General features: G+C 62.6%; 2 protein-coding genes across 5 annotated transcripts in view; one reads left to right on the forward strand and one right to left on the reverse strand.

Annotated features, from left to right (window-relative positions):
• The window catches only part of KCNE2 (potassium voltage-gated channel subfamily E regulatory subunit 2), a 286,345-nt gene that overhangs the window by 156,803 nt on the left and 110,396 nt on the right, over nucleotides 1-19,146 (forward strand). The window lies entirely within an intron of this gene.
• Nucleotides 1-19,146, reverse strand: part of RUNX1 (RUNX family transcription factor 1) — a 148,977-nt gene that overhangs the window by 5,404 nt on the left and 124,427 nt on the right. For all 4 annotated transcript variants that reach the window (XM_084873663.1, XM_084873661.1, XM_084873662.1 and 1 more), the window contains one exon: nucleotides 5,261-5,422. In XM_084873663.1, coding sequence (XP_084729789.1) covers nucleotides 5,261-5,422 — 162 coding nt within the window. The remainder of the gene's footprint in view (nucleotides 1-5,260; nucleotides 5,423-19,146) is intronic.

Genomic DNA, 19,146 nt, shown 5'->3' on the forward strand with positions numbered 1-19,146 from the left:
ATAGACGATGTCACGGTTAATATGATACAGTATCGTGACAATACTAGTGTGTAATAACATTACAATGCATTAGGCACAGCGTTTAGGCTGAATCATGGGACATTGCCATTTTGTTAGGCCTCAAGCAGCTCAAAATGGGCGACTCCTGTGAGTCAATGCATGCATGCCATCGGAGTGAGTGGAGCAGCCCAGCACCACCGTCCTCCCCATGCGGCCTCAGACGCGGCCCACGCTCTCAGACAGCGTCCAGCCGGTCTCACCTGGTGGCGTCAGGTGCCACGGGTTTGTTACCACCCGTGGCTGTAGAGGGCACCTTGGGAAGGCACATGGATGACCCTTAAATTAATGTCAGCTGAGTCTGAGGTGACTGGCATGGCCAGAAACAGCCTCCCAGAAACAGCCTCCCAAATGTGGGAGACGGTTATCAGTACCGATCTCTTATCTTTATCCAGGTGCTTGGAATGAGGAACGAATAGGACCTTGACTTACCCAGGTCTTAATATGCTAAATCCCAGGAATGCAGGAATGACTAGGACCTGGGCACACCCAAAACTCCTTGGACCTTAACCCCCTCTGGAAATCACACATGCGCTGTGCTGTCTGTGGTGGGTCTTGACTGTCCCTCCACCAGAGTGACAGCCTCCACCCGGCTCCCAGCTTTTGGATCTATGTCTGCCTCTTGTCTCTTTCTTTCTTTTATTTCTTAACCCCCAGCCCCTCCGCTCAGGAACTGTCCTCCGTTTCCGTGCGGGACGCGGAAGAAGGAGCAGCACCCCTTCGCTCGTGGCTGCCGGACCTGGATTTAGCGACTCCGTTCCCCAGGCTGACATTTCACCAGGAACGGCAAAGCTTTGTCTATAAAACCCATCCTGCTAGAACGATGCCTTCCGGTTTCAGGTCCGGCTTCGCCTGCCCTTCCTGGCCCCCTCTGCATCCTCTCACCCAGGGCTGCTGTGGGGGCTGCGGGGGGCCTGGGTGCCAGGAAGGGCCCCTGTGCCAGAGTTTCTCAGGAGTGGCCCTGTGTGGGGCCAGACCGTCTGTGTGGGCTGTGAAGGCGGTCCTGAGCCCGCCTGTGGGATGCCTGGCAGTGCCCTTGGCCTTTGCCCACCTGACGCCAGCCGTGCCCCCGCTCCCAGAATTGTGACAGCCCACATCCCAGACACTGTCCCTGTCCGGGGGGCAGGGGGGAGGGGCAGCTCCCCTCCCCCCTGAGAACCAACGCTGTGCATTCAGGATGGCGCCGGGGGTGGTCCTCTCTCTCAGAATTGTTCGCGAAACAACAAGGCCAGACGGCAGTCTTCATGTTAGCAAACCCCAAAGACGGCAGCACACCAGGGCCGAAGCCCGAAGGAAGGGTTTTAAAACATGTGAGTCCTCAAGTCAACACACAGAATGACGCCAGGCCCGGGGCGGCAGGTGGCTGTGCCCTCGTGTTTCCAGGCCGATGGGGAGCGTGAAGGAGCAGAGCTGGCTCTGGAGGAGGCTGGGTGTGTGTGTGTGTGTGTGTGTGTGTGTGTGTGTGTGTGTGTGAAGGGGGTGGAGAATTAATCTGTTTGTGGATGGCCTGGGCCCTTGGTCAACTTCCTCATATTTCAAGCCTATTATTCCAGCAGGGAGAGCTAGTGTCTGCCTCGTTCTCCTCTCTCTCTCTCTCTCTCTCTCTCTCTCTCTCTCTCTCTCTCTCTCTCTCTCCTGCTTTCCCTCCTCCCACCCTCTAGTGGTTATTTTTTTATTGCTCTAGCACAGTTTTAGAACATGACCTCCTCTGTAAATCTGGGGTGAAGGGGAAGAGGGGCCACAGTCCTCAGAAGAGAGGTGACGGAAGCTTCTAGAAACAAGCGAGAAGCTCGTGCTCTTGGGGAGAGCAGGGGCCCGGCTTGCACACAAACACCCTGTCAGTCTTTCCTGAGCGAGTCAGACGTGTGGGCAGGAGAACGCCCCGGCGGACAGCACTCCAGCCGCCCTCCGCCGGCTCGTCCCGGCCAGGCCGCGCCCATTCCTCAGGCCTGGTCCTGCCCTCGCCGGGCCGTCCGCGAGCAGCCGGGTGCCCCGTCTCGGCCCCCACGGGGCCGTGGCACGCTCAGGAGCTCACAGGCAGCCTGACTCCGTCTTTCCAGTGGGATTTACGGGGTCCGGGGAGAAGCCGGCGGGAGCAGAGCGGGAGGCACACAGGACCTGTGTGTGTCCATCTGATGCAATCCTCGGACCCGGACACGGGCGCCGCCCACCCTGGCTTCGTCCGCCCCGGCCCCACGGGGAGCCCACGGGGGCGTGAGTGACAGGTCACCCTGGTGCGGGGCGGCATCCGGACCGGGGTCCGAGGGAGCTGGGGCTTGTCGGGGACGTAGGAATGGAAGGATCTGTGGCCTCCGCTGCCAGGGCAGATGGGCTTTCCCTTGTGGGCAGGATATCTGGACGATCGTAAACACCGCCCTGAGCCTCCTCCTGTCTGCATAACGACAGCGTCACACTGCACAAGGCCATTCAGCTGGTCACATTATCCCTTTTACAGTGTTTTGGTAATAAAACATTAACCATGTTTTGGCCCCAGCCGGTTTGGCTCAGTGGAACCGAAGGGTCCCTGTTCGATGCCGGTCAGGGGCACGCACCTCGGTTGCAGGCCCTTCCCCAGCCCGGGCCCTAGTGGGGACTTGTGCAGGAGGCAGCCCATCGATGTGTTTCTCTCACATGGATGCTTCTCCCTGTCTTTCCCTCTCTCTTCCACTCTCTCTGAAATCAATGAAAAATTATCCTCAGGGCACGATTTAAAAATATAAACTAAAATATCCCAACATCTTGGGCCCTTTATTAATTTTTTATTTTTATTTTATTTTAAATATTTTATTGACTTTTTACAGGGAGGAAGGGAGAGAGATAGAGAGCTAGAAACCTCAATGAGAGAAACATTGACCAGCCGCCTCCTGCACACCCCCCACCGGGGATGTGCCCGCAACCAATGTACATGCCCTTGACCGGAATCGAACCCGGAACCTTTCAGTCCACAGACTGATGCTCTACCACTGAGCCACACCGGCTTCGGCCATCTTAGGCCCTTTAGATATGCTCAGGTTCAAATGATGTTTTCACTTTGATGTCCCGTTTGATAGCCCCTCCCAGGCCTCACTGGGGGGGGGACACACAGCTCGTTTGCCTCTGGCTGGCCGGGCGGGGGGGTGGGGGGGCAGACCCGTGAGCACAGGGCTTTTAAGAGCAGGAAATCTGGGGATTAGCAGGGGCAGGTATTTGCGCTGGAAACATCACCCCTCCCATGGGGCTGACAGCTCGGTCCTACCCCCGCCAGGCCCGCCCCCTGTCCCCCGGGATTAGCAGCCTGAGCAGATAATGGCCGCCTTGAAAGGCGCTCTCTCATGACTCAGAAAAATGCACGCCGTCCGTCACCCGGGCTGGCAGCTAAACATTAACTTCTTTTAAAAAAGCAGCAAAGAAAACCTCCGGATGACAACTCTTTTCAGACAAGGTGTGGAGTCTGTCTGCGCGGGAGAGGGAGACAGCGTGCGAGTCCCCGCAGACGGCAGCCCAGATGGGGCTGGGGCTGGGGCCGGGGGGCCGGACCGTGCAGAGCCGGGGCGGGCTCAGAGGGAAGGGCAGGCCCGGGCCGGGCTGGGCTCCAGGCTGGGCCCAGCGAGCACTTTTCTGTATCTCCCCCCACTCTGCCCGCCCCCGGCCAGGCCTGGCATAGGACCACTGCCAGGCGGGCTCAGCCCCGTTCCCGGGGAGAGCTGCTGGGTAAAGGGTCTCCCTGCTCTTCTCTGTGGTTCTCGCTGCTCCTCCCTCCAGCAGAGGCCCCTCGGGGGCAGCGATGGGGCTGGTCTGCACCCACTTCACACCCTCACGCTGTGACGCACCCTTCCACACTCTGGGTGACTGAGGCTGGGTTTGGGGTGCTCACGGTACTCCTTTTTAAAAATCACCCTCACGTTTGATCACGGTCAGCTGGAGCGCGTGGCCCCTGCGGTTCTTGGACTGTAAGGTGCGGACCAGTCAAAGACCCCAAGCGGGCCCTCTCCCGGGAAAGCAGGAATGTTCCGGAAGCAGGCCCCGCGGCCCGCGGGCAGAGAGCGCCGCCGAGCAGAACCCGTGAGCCCTGACGAGGGCCCTGGGGGCAGACGCCCTCCTGCCGCCTTCGCCCTCACCGGAGCCCGCAGGTGCCGGCAGATCTCGCAGCGCCCGCGGCCGGAGCCGGTGAAACTGGGCCGCCCGGTGGCTCTCCGACGGCACGCCCGCTCCCCAGGTCGCCCGTTCTCCCCCGGGGGTGGGGCCGGGACACCGGCCATGGCGGGGGCAGTCTGTGGTTGTCCCGAGGGAGAGGGGGTGCTGCTGGCGCCCAGAGGCCGGAGGTGCCCCCACAAAGAGCTCCTGGCCCCGACGCCCTCGGGGCCCCGCTGAGAAGCTCCAAGAAGCAGGGAAGCACCTGGGGGATCTCAGACAGCCCTCACTGCCTGGCCGGCACAGACGGACACCGTGAAGGCGCCAGACACGCGCCTCTGCCCCCTGCCCGCCCCTCGCCGGCTCCCCCTGGCCCCGGGAGGCAGAGCCACAGCCGCCAACCCCCCGCCCCCCTCCGGCGGGAAGTGAGTCCCCGAGGCTGAGTCCCGGGAGCCACTGCCACGGCCCGTCCAGCTCCCCTTTCCCAGCCCCCGAAGGCTGTCGTCCTCAGCAAAGGGACGTCTCTCTGGGCCCCATTCCCCGGCCCCCGAGCAGAGGTGAGCGCCGCCCCGAGGCCTCACCGGAGAACCCACTGATGGCTAATGAGCTCCTGTGCACCGCGACTATCGAACCAGGACACCCGCTGCCCACGGGCCCCGACCCGCCTGAGCGCGCTCCGGGGAAATGTCTCCCAGGGGGGGTGTCTTCACTGCTGCCCACTCCACAGGGCCCGGGGTGCTGGTCACTGATCCCCAGCTGCGCCCCGCAGGCTGACTTCTTCCTCTGGAGCGTATTCCCCATCAGCTCCCGCCTTGGCTGTGCCACGTGAGCCCCCCCAGGCCCCGGGCATCTGCCTCTCCCTCCACCTCTGCTGGGTCCCAGCCTCTGCCCCCGGGCGTCCAGGCAGGTCCGTGCCTGGGCGCGGGAGCCAGAGCCGGCCAGCCCCGTCTTACACCACGTCCGAGCCGTTAGCAGTGACTGCCCCTCCACCATCTCCCCGGCCCCGCACGCCCCCCATGCATCTCCCCTGGCCCCACGCCCCGCCCCCAGCCCCCCACCCCCGCTCGCCGTCGGCGCGCGTCCGGCAGCTTACTGGAGAGCCGGCTGGAGAGCTCCGCGGAGAGGGTGGTCATGCCGCTGGCCCGACCCGGCGAGATGGGCGTCGCTGGGTGCACCGAGGGGGAGGCGATGGAGCCCAGGTACTGGTAGGACTGGTCGTAGGACCAGGGCGGGGACGGCTGGATCTGCCGGGTGTCTGCGGAGAAGCGGGAGGTCAGTGACGGGCAGAGGGGAGGGGTTCAACACAAAGCCTTCTAATGAGAACCCGGTTACCGTGGTTTCCATGTGTCACCGTGTGCGGCCTGTCGGCCCGTGTCCATAATCCCTTTCTCCCGCCCAAAACATGGAATGTGGTCTGTGTGGGGTCCTTGGAGATTCCCCTCCGATAGCTGTCTCTCTAAGGCAGGGGTCTTCAAACTACGGCCCGCGGGCCACATGCGGCCCGCAGAGGAGTCTGATCCGGCCCGCCAGGTTTTTTGGGCAGTGAGCGCAGCCGAGGTGTTACAGTAGGAATTAGTAGTTCATATAGTCCGGCCCTCCAGCTCTCTGAGGGACCGTGATCTGGCCCCCACTTTAAAAAGTTTGAGGACCCCTGCTCTAAGGTGTAATTCATCACTAGAGGCCGGTGCACGGACAGGGGTCCCTCGGCCTGGCCTGCAGGGATCGGGCCGAAACCGGCTCTCTGACATCCCCGAGGGATCCCGGATTGCGAGAGGGCGGTTCTAGAGTGATGCCCCCCAGAATTCGGGTGTGTCACCCGAGAATTGCAGCTGCCACGTCACCACAGCTCAGCATCTCCTGCGTTGAGCATCTGCCCCCTGGTGGCCAGTGGACATCATAGCTACTGGTCGGATGGTCGAGTGGTCGGACGGTCACTTACACTCTCATATGGGAATAATGATGAGGAAGCTTTCCCAGTGGAGTGTTTGCTTGTTTTTTATAATATATTTTTATTGATTTCAGAGAGGAAGAGAGAGGGAGGGAGAGAGAGAAACACCAGAGATGAGAGAGACTCACTGATCGACTGCCTCCTGCATGCCCCACACTGGGGACCTGAGCCCACACCCGGGCCTGTGCCCTGACCGGGAGTTGAGTGTGACTGCCTGGTTCACAGGTGGACACTCAACCACTGGACCACACAGGCCGGGCCAGTGGAGTGCTCATGTTCAAACTGTCCAGCTGCACATAGCGACTGTGCAGACATGCCAGCCTCACCAATAATCACACGACCACCATCGGCAAGGTGCCAGCCTCAGGGACCGGCCTGTCCTCAGCAGCAGAAAGAACGCCAGGTGTTCGTTTTTCTCTGTGTGCCTTCGGCAGAGAGGACGCCCGGTTTTCTCTTTAGGAGCGTTTTCTGCCGAGGCTGACGGAAAGACGGCCTGGCGGGCGGCTCCCCGCGGCCGAGGACGCTCGCCCACGGGCCCGGAGCCCTCCGTCACCCGACCCCGGGGGGCCTGCCTCTGCTCGGCAGAGGGCGGGCAGGGACTTTCCAGTTCGCCGGAAAGAGGCCCGGGAAGGCGACGGGACCAGAGCCGCGTCAGAAGGTTTGGGTGAGAGGATTTTGTAAGCCTGACTCCAGCATTCCGAGGAGTCTGCTTTCAACAGCATCACGCTGTTTGCCCATGAAAAGGAGGAGGAGCCGAAACCGGTGTGGCTCCGTGGGTAGAGCGTCGGCCTGCGGACTGAAAGGTCCCAGGTTCGATTCCGGTCAAGGGCATGTACCTTGGTTGCAGGCACATCCCCAGTAGGGGGTGTGCAGGAGGCAGATGATCGATGTCTCTCTCTCATCAGTGTTTCTGGCTCTCTATCCCTCTCCCTTCCTCTCTGTGAAAAATCAATAAAATATATTAAAAAAAAAAAAAAAAGAAAAGAAAAGAAAAGGAGGAGAAAAAAAACCTTTTTTTAGGCAAAACGTGTAAGAAATTTCAGGCTGGACACTGTCCCCCCCCCATCAGCCGGCTTTAGGTTTCTTTAGGTCAAACACTAATGTCCTCCCTGCCCGCCCCCTGTGGACAGAGGGCACAGCCAACACCCACCGGGCCCCCCGCCAGGGCCCCCGCCAGGGCCCCCGCCAGGGCCCCCGCCAGGGCCCCCGCGGGGCGCCGCTGCAGAGAGCACGCTGCACAGGAAGAGCAGGTGCGGGTGTGGTGCGTGCCTCGGCGGGGACGTGTGTGACCCCCCCCGCCCCCTGTGATGATACCCCACCTGCTCCCCAGGGTCCCGGCCCCAGGAGGGCCCTCGCTCAGCTCCCCGGCGGGGTACTGTGGGTAATGCACCAGGCACCCGGAGCCCCTCCCCAGTCCTCCTCCTCATTCTCCTCCCAACAGCCCCACCCTCCCCTCAGACGGGTCCATTTCCTTCTATCTTTTTTGTCTTTATCCTCACCCACGGATATCTTCCCATTGATTTTTAGAGAGAGGGAAAGCCAGAGAGAAACATGGATGTGAGAGAAACACATCGATGGGTTGCCATCCGCCCGGGCTCTGACCAGGGCCCGAGCTGGGGAGAAGCCTGCATCCGAGGTCCATGCCCTTGACCGGATGGAACCCGGGACCCTTCAGTCCGCAGGCCGATGGCGCTCTATCCACTGAGCCACACCGGCCAGGGCATCTTTTCTTAAATAACGGAATGATGGAGTTTGATGAACCCGGGCAGATATCTTCACTGAGGATCTTTGAATCGGACTGTGAAGCTGGGTTTCCGTGGGAGGCTGGATGTTAGAGAATTAATTAGTGAGGAGCTGCAGGCAGGAGAGAGAGACCCCGTGAAGCTCAGGGGAGACACTCGGCCGCCAGAGTGACCGTCTCACAGCTCAGAGTGCTTCCAGCCTCGGAATGCGGACGGTGAACTCGGCTGCGCCGGGTCCCCACGCCCCGCCAGCATTTCACTCCGAGGGGCAGGCGCCCTCGGCTCCCGGGAGACGGCCCGTGTCCTCCCCACACTCCCTCGCCCCGCGCTCGGCGGCACCGGCTCTCCGACCGCCGAGAAGGCGAACAAAGGAGTTTTGTAACCGTCCCGCCCGGGGCTGCGGATTGCGGCAGCGCGGCCGAGCAGACAGCCCGTGTCTGCCGCCGCGGGGAGCACATGCAGCCGCCGGTGCGTGCCCCGTCATGTTTTACTGCGGCGGGAGCCGCTCCTCTGGACGCGTAATTAGCCGAGCCGGCCCGGCCCGGTCGCACAGCCTCTGAGGACGAGCTGTGGGAGAACGCCGGGATGATCAGTCTAGTCCTGGGATTTCTCCGAACACAGGGTGTCAGCTTCCACGGCTTCTCCTTTGCACCCAGCTCGGCTCCCGCGTCGCGTCGGAGGGAGACAGCGCCGGGCACCCGCGGGACCCCACCCGGGACCGGGGTCCGCCCTGGGGCTGCGGCGTCGGCCGGCGGGTGGTGGCGGCGAGCTGCTCACATCCCGTGTGTGTGTGTGTGTGTGTGTGTGTGTGTGTGTGTGTGTCTCCTTCCAGGTTACTGTTAACAAAAAGCCAAAACCAAGATGAAGACAAAAAATGCAGGGCGAGAACATGGGGAATGTGAGCTTATAACTCAGGCGCCCCTCCTGCTCGGACAGAGCCAACACGAACGCACAAACACACGTGTAGACGTGTCAGTGCTATGGCCGCCCCACACCCCTGTGAGCGTCCGGAGTGCCCGTGTGGTGACCCGGGGTCACCTGCTCGCATTCTTTATTTTTTTAAAAAAGATTTTTATCAACCCCAGAGAGGGAGGTGGGGAGAAAGAGAGAGAGAAACATCAATGATGACAGAGGAGCTGCCTCTTGCACGTCCCCTATGGGGATGGAGCCCACAACCTGGGCCTGTGTCCTGACCGGAAATTGAACCATGACCTCCTGGTTCACAGGTCAATGCTCAACCCCTGAGCCACGTCGCCCGGCATCACTTCCTTACTCTCACCTGTGCAGGTAGGCGACCTCCGAGCACTGCCCCCAGGATCCTCACCCACACGGGACCGAGCAGCGCTGCTTAACACGCATGTGACGCGGAGTTAGGGGAGGAGCGGGGAGGATGGTGAGAGGGCGCCGTGGTCATCACCATGAGCGCCCGGGAAGCGGAATGGGGGGGCGGGGACGGGCTCCCAGGCTGAGGGAGGGGCCCTGTCAGTCCTTCTCTGAGAGCAGCGCCGCCTGTTCTCGAGGGACCCCTCTCAGGAGACCACCCGTCAGCTGGACCAAGGAGCACGGAGGATCGCTCCGAGCTGGGCACGTGCCAACTCACTGCTAGCGGCCTCGCAAACAAGCCCGACAGGGTCCCTGCCCCCCTGGAGCTCAGAGACAGGTCTCAGTGACAAAGCCAGGACTGCCGGGTGCCGGGAAAGGCTGCTTCCTGCTGCATTAGTCCGTCCTGCTGAGAGTTGCTCCACTCATTCATTCACTCACTCATTCATTCATTCGTTCACTCATTCATTCATTCACTCACTCCTTCCTAGGGCTGTGAAGTGATTCACTTCCTCATTCCTTCACGTTGCCAGCAAACACTTTGCTCCACCAGGGTGCTGACCTGGGGACTCTGTAGTGAAGGGACACAGGCCTTGCCTCCAGGAGAGGCGGCTGGCGGGGACCTGCAGGCGGTCCCCAGGAGAAAGGCTGGATTATCGGCTTTACCAGGACTCGCAAACAGCTGTGTGCACGTCAGAGAGGAGAACCCCAGCGGTATTCACTGCGGGCTCAAGTCTCCTCCCGAGAGGAGCGAATGGAGGGAGCACCTCACTGAAGCCACAGACAGGTTTCTGCCTGAGCCCGGCCTTCGCTGTGCCCCGCTGTGACCGTGGAGGTCACCTGCCTCTCCGGGACACGGTCTCCCTGCTCCCAGGGTGACAGGGAGGCAGGTGAGACAAGCCACAGCACACGCAATGTGGGTCCAACTCCTGAGTGTGTCACTGCCGAGGAGAGGGAGCCCGCGTGCAGGGCCTGGACGGGGGTGTGTGCGTGAGGCCACACCCGCTCCGGACGAGGCTCAGGCGGCACTCACCGCTCACGGATGGAGACTCTGGAGGCTACGGCAAGGAGCCAGGGAACCGAGGCTCGGGGCGAGGACGGAGGAGGCGAGGGTCCATGTTCCCAGGAAAGCCATGGGGCCTGGGAGGGGAAGGGTGAGCCTCCTGCGTCTGCCTTTCCTAGGGTGTCAGGGCAGCCGCTTCCCTGGCCTTTGTGACGGGTTATTTCAGCTTTTGATGCACAGACAATGGGCAGAGCAGGGCTCCCTCCCCACGCCATGATCCCTACTCCCTCCCACCGGACATGAGGTCCTGAGCGGGGATGGGGAGGGCACAGGGGAAAGGGGGGTGAGACGGCGGTGAGCTCAGAGGGAGCCACCGCCCGCACCGGCAGGAGGAAACCAGCGGCCTTCAGCGGTGGGTGCAGCAATGCCGGAGGCTCCAGCGCCGAGGACGAGTCTGCCCGCGGCCCTTGTCGGCGGTTCTGCCGTCTCCTCGCTCAGCCCCGAATGGGAGGAGCCGGGAGTCACCGAGCCCCTCTTCGCAATAAGCAAAAGGCTGAATGAAGGGATGACCCATGGCCCTTCGCGGCCTGTCAGCACGGAGGTCACAGGGCAAACTGCCACCCTGGCATCTCCAGAGGCAGGGGAGCACCAAGCCGCCAGAGGTCTGCCTCCTGGGGGCAGAGGTCAGAGGTCAGAGGTCGCCGGCCATCAGCCGGGAGGGACGCCTAAATGCTAATTCAGACAAATCGCCGGAGCTGAGTGTAATCGGTGGGAGAGCGAGGAACTCTCAGGGCTGAAGTCCTGTGTGTGTGTGTGCGCGCGCGCGCTCCTGTGCACAGGGTGCGTGTAGGGATACTTTCCTGGGTTTTTCATCCATGAACGTCCAGCACAACTGCGTGTTGCAGCCAGCAGAACAGTAGACTACTTAAGGAAGAGTCCATGGGGAAGCCCCAGGGCAACGATGGAGGCAGACACAAGGACGTCAGAGGAATTTGAAGCTCTGACACCTCCGGCTACAGCAAACTTCACACAGCCCAGGTCCTGGGGCTCGGTCAGCGGAGCTCACTCTAGAGGCCTATGTACCTGATACGTCGGGTCCTGCTCTCAAACCAGAAATCACAAGGCCAGGAAAAAACCAACAGCATGAAGGGACAAACAGGCATCAGAACCAGGGTCGGCTATCACACAGACGCTGGGATTACCATGTGAGGACTCTAATAGAGAAAGATGGCAGCATGAAGAAAACATGGATCGTGTAGGGAGAGAGATGGAAGCACTAAGACTGAGAAGCAAATTCTAGAAATGACAAACACTGTAACAGGAATGAGCAATGCCTTTGGTGAGGCCATCAGCAGCTGGACATGCTGAGAGAATAATCAAGGAGCTTGAAAATATGTCCACAGAAACTTACCAACGGAAAGGTGGAGAGACTAAAGGGGGGAGTGGAAGATCTGTGAACTTGGGGACAATTTCAAAAGGCGTAACACATGCAACATGGAAATAGCAGAAGGAAGAGGAAGAGGAAACAGAATGGAGGAAATATTTGAAGTATGATTGGCCAAGGATTTTACAGAATTAATGACAGACACCAAACCACAGATCCAGGAAGCTCACAGAACATCAGGCAAGCTAAATACCAAACAATCCACATTTAGGCCTAGTGTGTTGAAACTGAAGGAAACGTGAAGACAAAGAGAGAAGCTTGGAAGAAGCCAGAAGCCGGCGGGAAGGGGGCACGTTCTGGGGAGAGTAACAAGATGAGGATGCCTGCAGACTTCTCTTCAGAAGCCAGGAAGGCAAACAGAGAGGCGGGAAATATTCAAAGCGCTGAGAGAAAAAAATCCGCCCCTAAGCCACCAACATAGTATTGTCTATTCAGCAAAACAAACCTCTGAAGGAACCGGAGAAATAAAGGCATTCTCTGACAGACAAACACTGAGAGCACCCCCCAGCAGACATGTTAAAATGAGTTCCTTAGGGAGAGAAATAGAACCAGGGTCAGAGACTCGGATGGATGTAAAGGAAGAATAAACGAAGGAAAAAGAAAGTCTTAGTTTCCTATCCTTAATGGATCCACAAGCTCACCAGGAGAGCGGTGATGGGAAATTACAACAGAAGACTCAGGGGAAGGAACAGAGACATGGGAAGGAAGAAGCGGTGTCCTGTGGCTTTTAAGAGTTGTCATACATGGATTTGGCAACTCCAGGGCGACCCCTAAAGCATGTAAAAAGTATAACGGACAGGCTAAGAGGGGAGGTAAAATCAAATCACATCAGATGCCGTTAAAACCAGAGAATGCTGAAAAGGAGGGGGAAGAAAATCAGGTGCAAGGAATACAAAACAGCCAACACGCACGGCAGGCGTTACTGTCACTGTGTAAACAATCAGCCGTAACCGTGAATGGCCTACGTGACCGATGGAAGAGCAGAGATGGCCAGCGCGGGTGAAACGCAAGACAACTGCGTGTTGTCGGCGAGGAACCCATAAGCGTGAAGACTCGGGCTAAGCGTCCGGGGGCGGGAAAGACAGACCACGCCAACCCTAACCACCGCAGGCAGCGCAGCTGTGTTCATTTTACACGAAACAGACGCCAGAAGAAGGGACCAGGTCGGGGGTAAAGAAGGGGAACCCACCATGACGAAGGAGTCCGTTCTTTAAGAAGGCACAATCATCTTTAAAAGATAGGCCCCTGACAGCAGAGTGTGAAAAACCAGGAGGCAGACGCGTGTAGAGCGACGAGGAAAAGGGGAAAAGCATGCACACGGGGATGGATGGAGCATTGCACACCCCACCCGGCACGGACCGCCACGCAGGCAGGGAATTCGGGCGGAGTCCACCCCAGCCGTCCTACCAACCCACTGGCTCTCACATCTACAGGACGTCCCGTCCGACAGCGGCAGCCTGCACCTCTTCTCAGGCTCACGGGGGACGCTCCCCACGGCAGACCCCGTCCCGGGCCCTGAAACCCACCGCCACACACCGAAGGGATGGACACGGCACACAGCCTGTTCTTAGGCCACGTGGTGGAAACGGGAACATCAGCATGGAAATACGCCAGAACACAGGCAGGTGACCGGTGCTTCCCCAACACACTCCCGAGGAACCCCCGAGCTAAAGACGACGCCCAAAGAGAAGTCAAACTACGTGTGGAACGAAACGAAAACCCAACTCCTCAAAACCGGCGGGGTCCGAGGGGCATGGATAGCATCGAAGGCGGACAGTGGACAAGGGGAATTGTAGAGGGTCTTCTGGGCAGGCACACGACATTCTTTAAATTGTCAGCTGAGCCCGAGGCACTGGGCTCACACTGCGCCCCCCCCCCCCCCAAGAGGACAGGGGGTGTGGTCAGTTCTGACTTACCTTTGTCCAGGTGTCAGCAGGGGCGGGTCTAGATATGTAAATCCAGGGATGCTAGGGCCTCGTTAAGAATGCAAATAAGCTCCTTTGACCTATAAATAAACCTGCTGCGTGGCTTGGGGGCTCGCTGCCTCTCCATCAGAGAGGATGGCACCCACCTAGCGCCCAGCTTGATGAATCCATTTCTGCCTCTCGGTCTCGTTCTTTCTTTAATTTAATCCCCAGCTCCTCCACTCAGCACCCTGACTGTTTCCTTTTCCGTGATGGAGATGAACACCGAATAGAGAGAAACACCCCCCTCAGAGAATGATCCAGAATCAATACCCTCAGCTTCTAACTTAAGAAACTGGAGGAAAAAAAGAGAAATAAGCCTAAAGCAAGTAGAAGAGAAGAAATAATAAACATGAGGGCAGAAACCACTGGAGCAGGACACAAAAGGAACCAAACCAAGGGGCTGCTGTTTGAAAAGCTTCAGAGGCTCTGCTCTGCCCTCGAGCTCCCTCCGGCCACAGAGAGGGCGGCCAGGGGCCTATTGGCTAACTCCCCCTCCCATCCTGGGGCCCAGCACCATCTGGGCTGAGACACCCCTCAGCCTGGGCCGGGGAAGGTGGCGGGGTCAGTGGCTTGGACATGGTGGTTGCAGTGAGCTGGCCCTTTCTTTTCCGTTTTTCTTTTAAATAATGTATTTCTAAAAATTGATTTCAGAGAGGAAGGGAGAGCCATGGATCGGCTGCCTCCTGCACGCCCCACATTGGAGATGGAGCCCAACCTGGGCCTGTGCCCTGACCGGGACTTGAACTGTGACCTCCTGGTCCACAGGTCGATGCTCAACCACGGAGCTCTTTGGCTGGTCTCTTTGGCTGGTCTCTTTAAAACACCTTCCAGTTGCCTTTCTGAGCCACGTGGAAACAAGGACCAGACAGTTATGTCTGCCGCAGGCCCTCCTGCCTGTTTGTGAAGGAGCCAGCCTGGCTGGTGAACATATGAAGCAGCAGGGCCGCCCTGGCCTTCTCCTCCCCGCCCCCCCCCCCCTCAGCCCGGAGCGGGCAGGCAGCTCCCAGGGTGTCCTCCGGGGCCACCTCAGTCATGGGCAGCTGCTGTCATGCCCTCCGAGGCCTCGGGATGCACAACAGGATGTGACTCAGGCCTCGGGGATGTGAGTCAGTCTCCGGGGCGATGTGTCAGGGCGAGCCCCGGGGTGGCCGGCGTCTCCCGCCCGCCGGGACCCCTGGGAGAGCGGCGGCTCCCTGCAAACCGGGGGCGGGCCCCCCCGTGCCTCATGCCGCCTCCGGACGGTGCGAGGTCGCTCCGAGGCCAGGCGTCGGGTCATTCTCTGCTGTGCACGGGCACGGCCCTGGAAACCCGCTGTGTGCCTGAAGCCCTGGCCCCCTGGCCCCGCAGCAGAAGTTCAGCCTCCGGGGGAGGCGGGGGTGGGGAGGGGAGCGCCAGGTAGCAGCCGTGGTGAGCACAGGCGCTCCGTGCGGTCGGCCCCATGGTAACCTGAGTCAGTTCCCACCGGCTCCGAATCCTGGAAGAGGCGGTTGTGAAAGACTCTGGTATGTGCCAAGCGCTTGTCTCCGCTGGCTGCAGACATCTGGGTTAGTCATGCACAGCCAGCCGGTGCATTCATTGTTCCGGCAATTACCGCGCCGGGAGCCGCCAGCGCCAAGCCGGGGCAGAGGCCCGCCCGCCCGAGGCGCCGGCCGCCGAGGCCTCCGGGCGCGGGCTGTCCTCGCCGGGCCCGCCGCGGGGACGGGAGGGACTGCGTGGTCACGGCCTCACGCCCGGCCCCGGGGCCCGGATTCCGCGGCCCGGGAGGCCCCGTGGCTTTGCGGTCTGGCGCGAGGGCGGCTGGCATCGGGGCCGCCCCGCCCGGCTCACCGGTCCCTCTCCTCTCTCTCACTCTCCCCTCCTCTCGCCTCACCTGCCTCCAGGTGTGAGCGCTAATGAGTGCCTGCCGGGCCGCCGAGAGCCGGGAGCCCGGAGCCCAGATGAAAGGCCCGTAAACGCCAGCGCCCTCGCTCATTACCGGCAGACGGTTCCCAGGGGAACGCTGTCCGCCACAGCCTCCCGCCGGCCAGGCCGCCCAGCCGCCTGCGCAGACACCCGCGTCCCATCAGATCCGGGCGCCGGCCGGGAGAGGCGGGGAGCCACGCTGCTGGCGGGGCGGGTTTGGGCAACGCCTGCTCCCTGCGGGCACCGGGTCCCCAGGCAGAGACGCGGGTGGAGGGACGTGGCTCCAGGGACAGAGGGCCGTGGTCTCTGCTCCGTCCTGCAGACAATGATGGCCCTGCCCGTGGTTACACCCCCCCGCCCCCCGCGGTTACACCCCCCCCCGCGGTTACACCCCCCCCCGCGGTTACACCCCTCCCCCGCGGTTACACCCCCCCCCCGTGGTTACACCCCCCCCCGCGGTTACACCCCCCCCCCCGTGGTTACACCCCCCCCCGCGGTTACACCCCTCCCCCGTGGTTACACACCCCCCCGTGGTTACACCCCCCCCCGCGGTTACACCCCCCCCCGCGGTTACACACCCCTCCCCCACGGTTACACCCCCCACGGTTACACCCCTCCCCCATGGTTACACACCCCTCCCCTGCGGTTATACCCCCCTCCCCCTCGGTTACACACCCCGCCCCCGCGGTTACACCCCTCCCCCGCGGACACGTCTCCGGAGACTCACCAGGCCAGGGCCTCGGGGGACGGGGAACACGCTGTGCCACAGTCCCATCGGACGTGCAGGGAGCGTGGGGAGCCCCCCTCTGCTGTGGTCTGTGTGGCCCCGAGCCCCCAGGACCGAGAACCCCGTCTCAGAGTTGCCCCTCGGGGAGCGAGGGCCCAGAAAGACAGGCCTGAGGCCTGCGAGGTGGGGATGAGCCCGCCCAGCCCTCACGCATCGTGCCCGAGGCAGGGACACGGCACCCTGAGACTCAGCTTCCCCACGCGAGGAGGTCCCTGGGCCGAGTGGACCCCGATCGCCCTCACCGTTAACGCAGTCCCCAGCCCGGGGCCAGGCTCCCCTCCGGCTCCAGAGACAGATCCCGGGCCCCAGAGCTGAGCGGGGCCGCCGCAGGGATTTCCCCCCATGGACTCCGACAGCTCCTGCGAGGATGTGGGCGCCCTCTTAGCCATGGGGCCAGGCGCACCCATCCCAAGGCCTCGCCGGGGAGGTGCAGCTTCACCGTCCACCTGTGCGCGTCCCGCAGGTGGGGGCCACTGCAGCCTTCCTCCCTCCGGGGCAGCCCCCTCACAGGCAGGCCTGGCCGCCGGCCCCCGGCCCCCTGACCCCCGCCCCCCCGGCCCCCCAGTCCCCGGCCCCCGGTCCCCGGCCCCCCGGCCCCCCGGCCCCCTGACCCCCGCCCCCCCGGTCCCCGGCCCCCCGGTCCCCGGCCCCCTGGCCCCTGACCCCCGGCCCCCCAGCCCCCTGACCCCCGCCCCCCCGGCCCCCAGTCCCCGGCCCCCCGGCCCCCTGACCCCCGCCCCCCCGGGCCCCCAGTCCCCGGCCCCGGTCCCCGGCCCCCGGCCCCCCGGCCCCCTGGCCCCCGGCCCCCGGCCCCTCGCCGCAGGGCAGCCACACTGTGGCCTCACCTCGGGGCCAGGAAGGAACCCGCAGCCTGAGTCTTGCTCATCACGGGCCCCTGGATGGTCCCTCTCGCCTCTCTGCGGTTGGACATCGCTAAGGGACCTGGCTTTGCCCTGGAGACGGAGCGAGGAAGGGGAGGCCCAGGCTCCCTCCCTCCGTCCCCGCGGCTCTGGGTTCTATGGTAAACGGGCCTCTGTGGAGGGCGGGCCGGGGTGCGGGTGCCAGTGTCTGGTCCTCCGACACCCCGCCCGGCCCTCTGGGGTCTCCACCGAACGTGAGGGCCGCGCAGGAGGCAGCGGTCACCTCCGTCTGCCGCCACCGCACGCCCAGAGCGACCTCGGCGTGACCCGGGCGCCGGGTGAGTCACAGGCCGAGGGCCGGCGGGGAGCACAGAGGGACTTTGAAGAGGAGCCACGCGAGCGTTTACGGCTGCCCCGGTGCGCGAACAAAGCTCACCACCAGGAAAGCAGCTCCGCCTGCGGCACCCACCCTCACCCAGTGTCACCGACGCTATCCACGGAGGCAGCTTCCAGAGCGCCCTGAGCAGGACGTTCGCGCAGCAGCCGCTGGGCAGCAGCCATGAGAGATGGACCGGGGCGTGGGGGCGCCTCTGGGCCTGGGAGCCGGGTGGCTGGTGGCCATTTGGGGGGGGGGTGGGCACCAGCAGTCACAGTGCCCGGGCGCCCCGGTCCCTGCGCCAGGGTTGGGAACAGTGGCTTTCTCGGGGCCTGGCTCCCCGCACGCCGGGCCCTGGGTGAGCACAGGAGAACCCCCACAGCGGCCCCCGGAGCTGACCGTGGGCTCTGCCACCTGGGAAGGGGCAGGCTGGCGCTTGCCTCCCCAAGCTCCCCGGGGTGAGTCACACGGAACCAGATAATGATGCAAATCGCTGTCAACACATCTAGGGTTTCACCCAGCCTCCCCGGCCGAGGGCGAGGGAGCCCCTCAGACGCCGGCCAGCGGTCTCGGGCGGAGCCAGCGGTGGACGGCGAGGGGACCGCTGTGCCCAGGGCGGACAGGACAGGCCCTGGTCCTCTGTAAGGGGCCGTGTTCACAGGTCTCTCCCTTGACCTGGTGACCGCTTGCTGACAAGACGAAAAGACCGGTCTAAACCTCAAGGAAGAACAGCAGTCACCACCAAGCCTAGTGCCCAATCGATGGATGGACGGACGGACGCTGGGGCGGGCACCTGGTCCTGCCCACAGGCCGTGACCCTGGGCCTGCGGGGTCCATGCGTCTCCGTCCCCCGAAGGCAGCCCGCACAGCCCCAAACCTCAAGCGCAGGCTGGTGTCTGTGGCCCAGAATTCCCCGCCGTCCGGATGTGGGAGGGAGGGAGGTGGCCATGTCTGCCCCTGCTCTGGGCTCCGGGGGCTCCGGGGCTCCGGGGGTGGGCCCGGCTCCGGGAACAGGGAAGTGGCCGGAGGTAACGCTATCGCCGGCCCCGCCCTCCGCCTAATGGCCTGAGACTGCCGAGCCCTCGCCGGGAAGGCTTTTACGGAAAGTGCCCTGCCCTCTCCGCTCCGCTCACATTGGGGCCCACGCGTGAGCTGAGCTCGCGTGAGCCTGCGTCCCGGTGGGGCAGGCCCAGATGAGGCCCGCTGGGCTGGACGGGGTGCGGGGAGGCTGGGGGGTGGGGGAGGGTGGGAAGCGATTCCCGGGCAGACCTGGGAGGCCTGGGCCCCGGGCGGCGGTGCTGGGAAGGCTCCAGGCCCGTCTCTGCCGGGATCCCCCGCCCCGCCCGCCGGGACCAGGCAGGCTTCGGCCGATAACATCGGCTCCTGCCCTCCGCACCCAGGGTCCCGCTGTCTCCCGACAAGAACGAGCAAGTACCGACAGAAGCCCATTGTCACAGCCCCCTGAGCGGGCGGCCGCCCTGGCCTCGGCTTCCTGGTCTGCCCCGGACACCCGCCGAGCTTCCCGGCTCTGCCAGCCTCTGGACCGCGTCCCCTTCCCGGCAGCAGGGACTTCCTGTGCTCTGTCTTTAAAAACCAAACAAACCAGCTACCCAGTCTCAACAACACGCGC

Source organism: Pipistrellus hanaki, assembly GCF_964339955.1.
Source record: "Pipistrellus hanaki genome assembly, chromosome: 2".
NCBI lineage: Eukaryota > Metazoa > Chordata > Mammalia > Chiroptera > Vespertilionidae > Pipistrellus > Pipistrellus hanaki.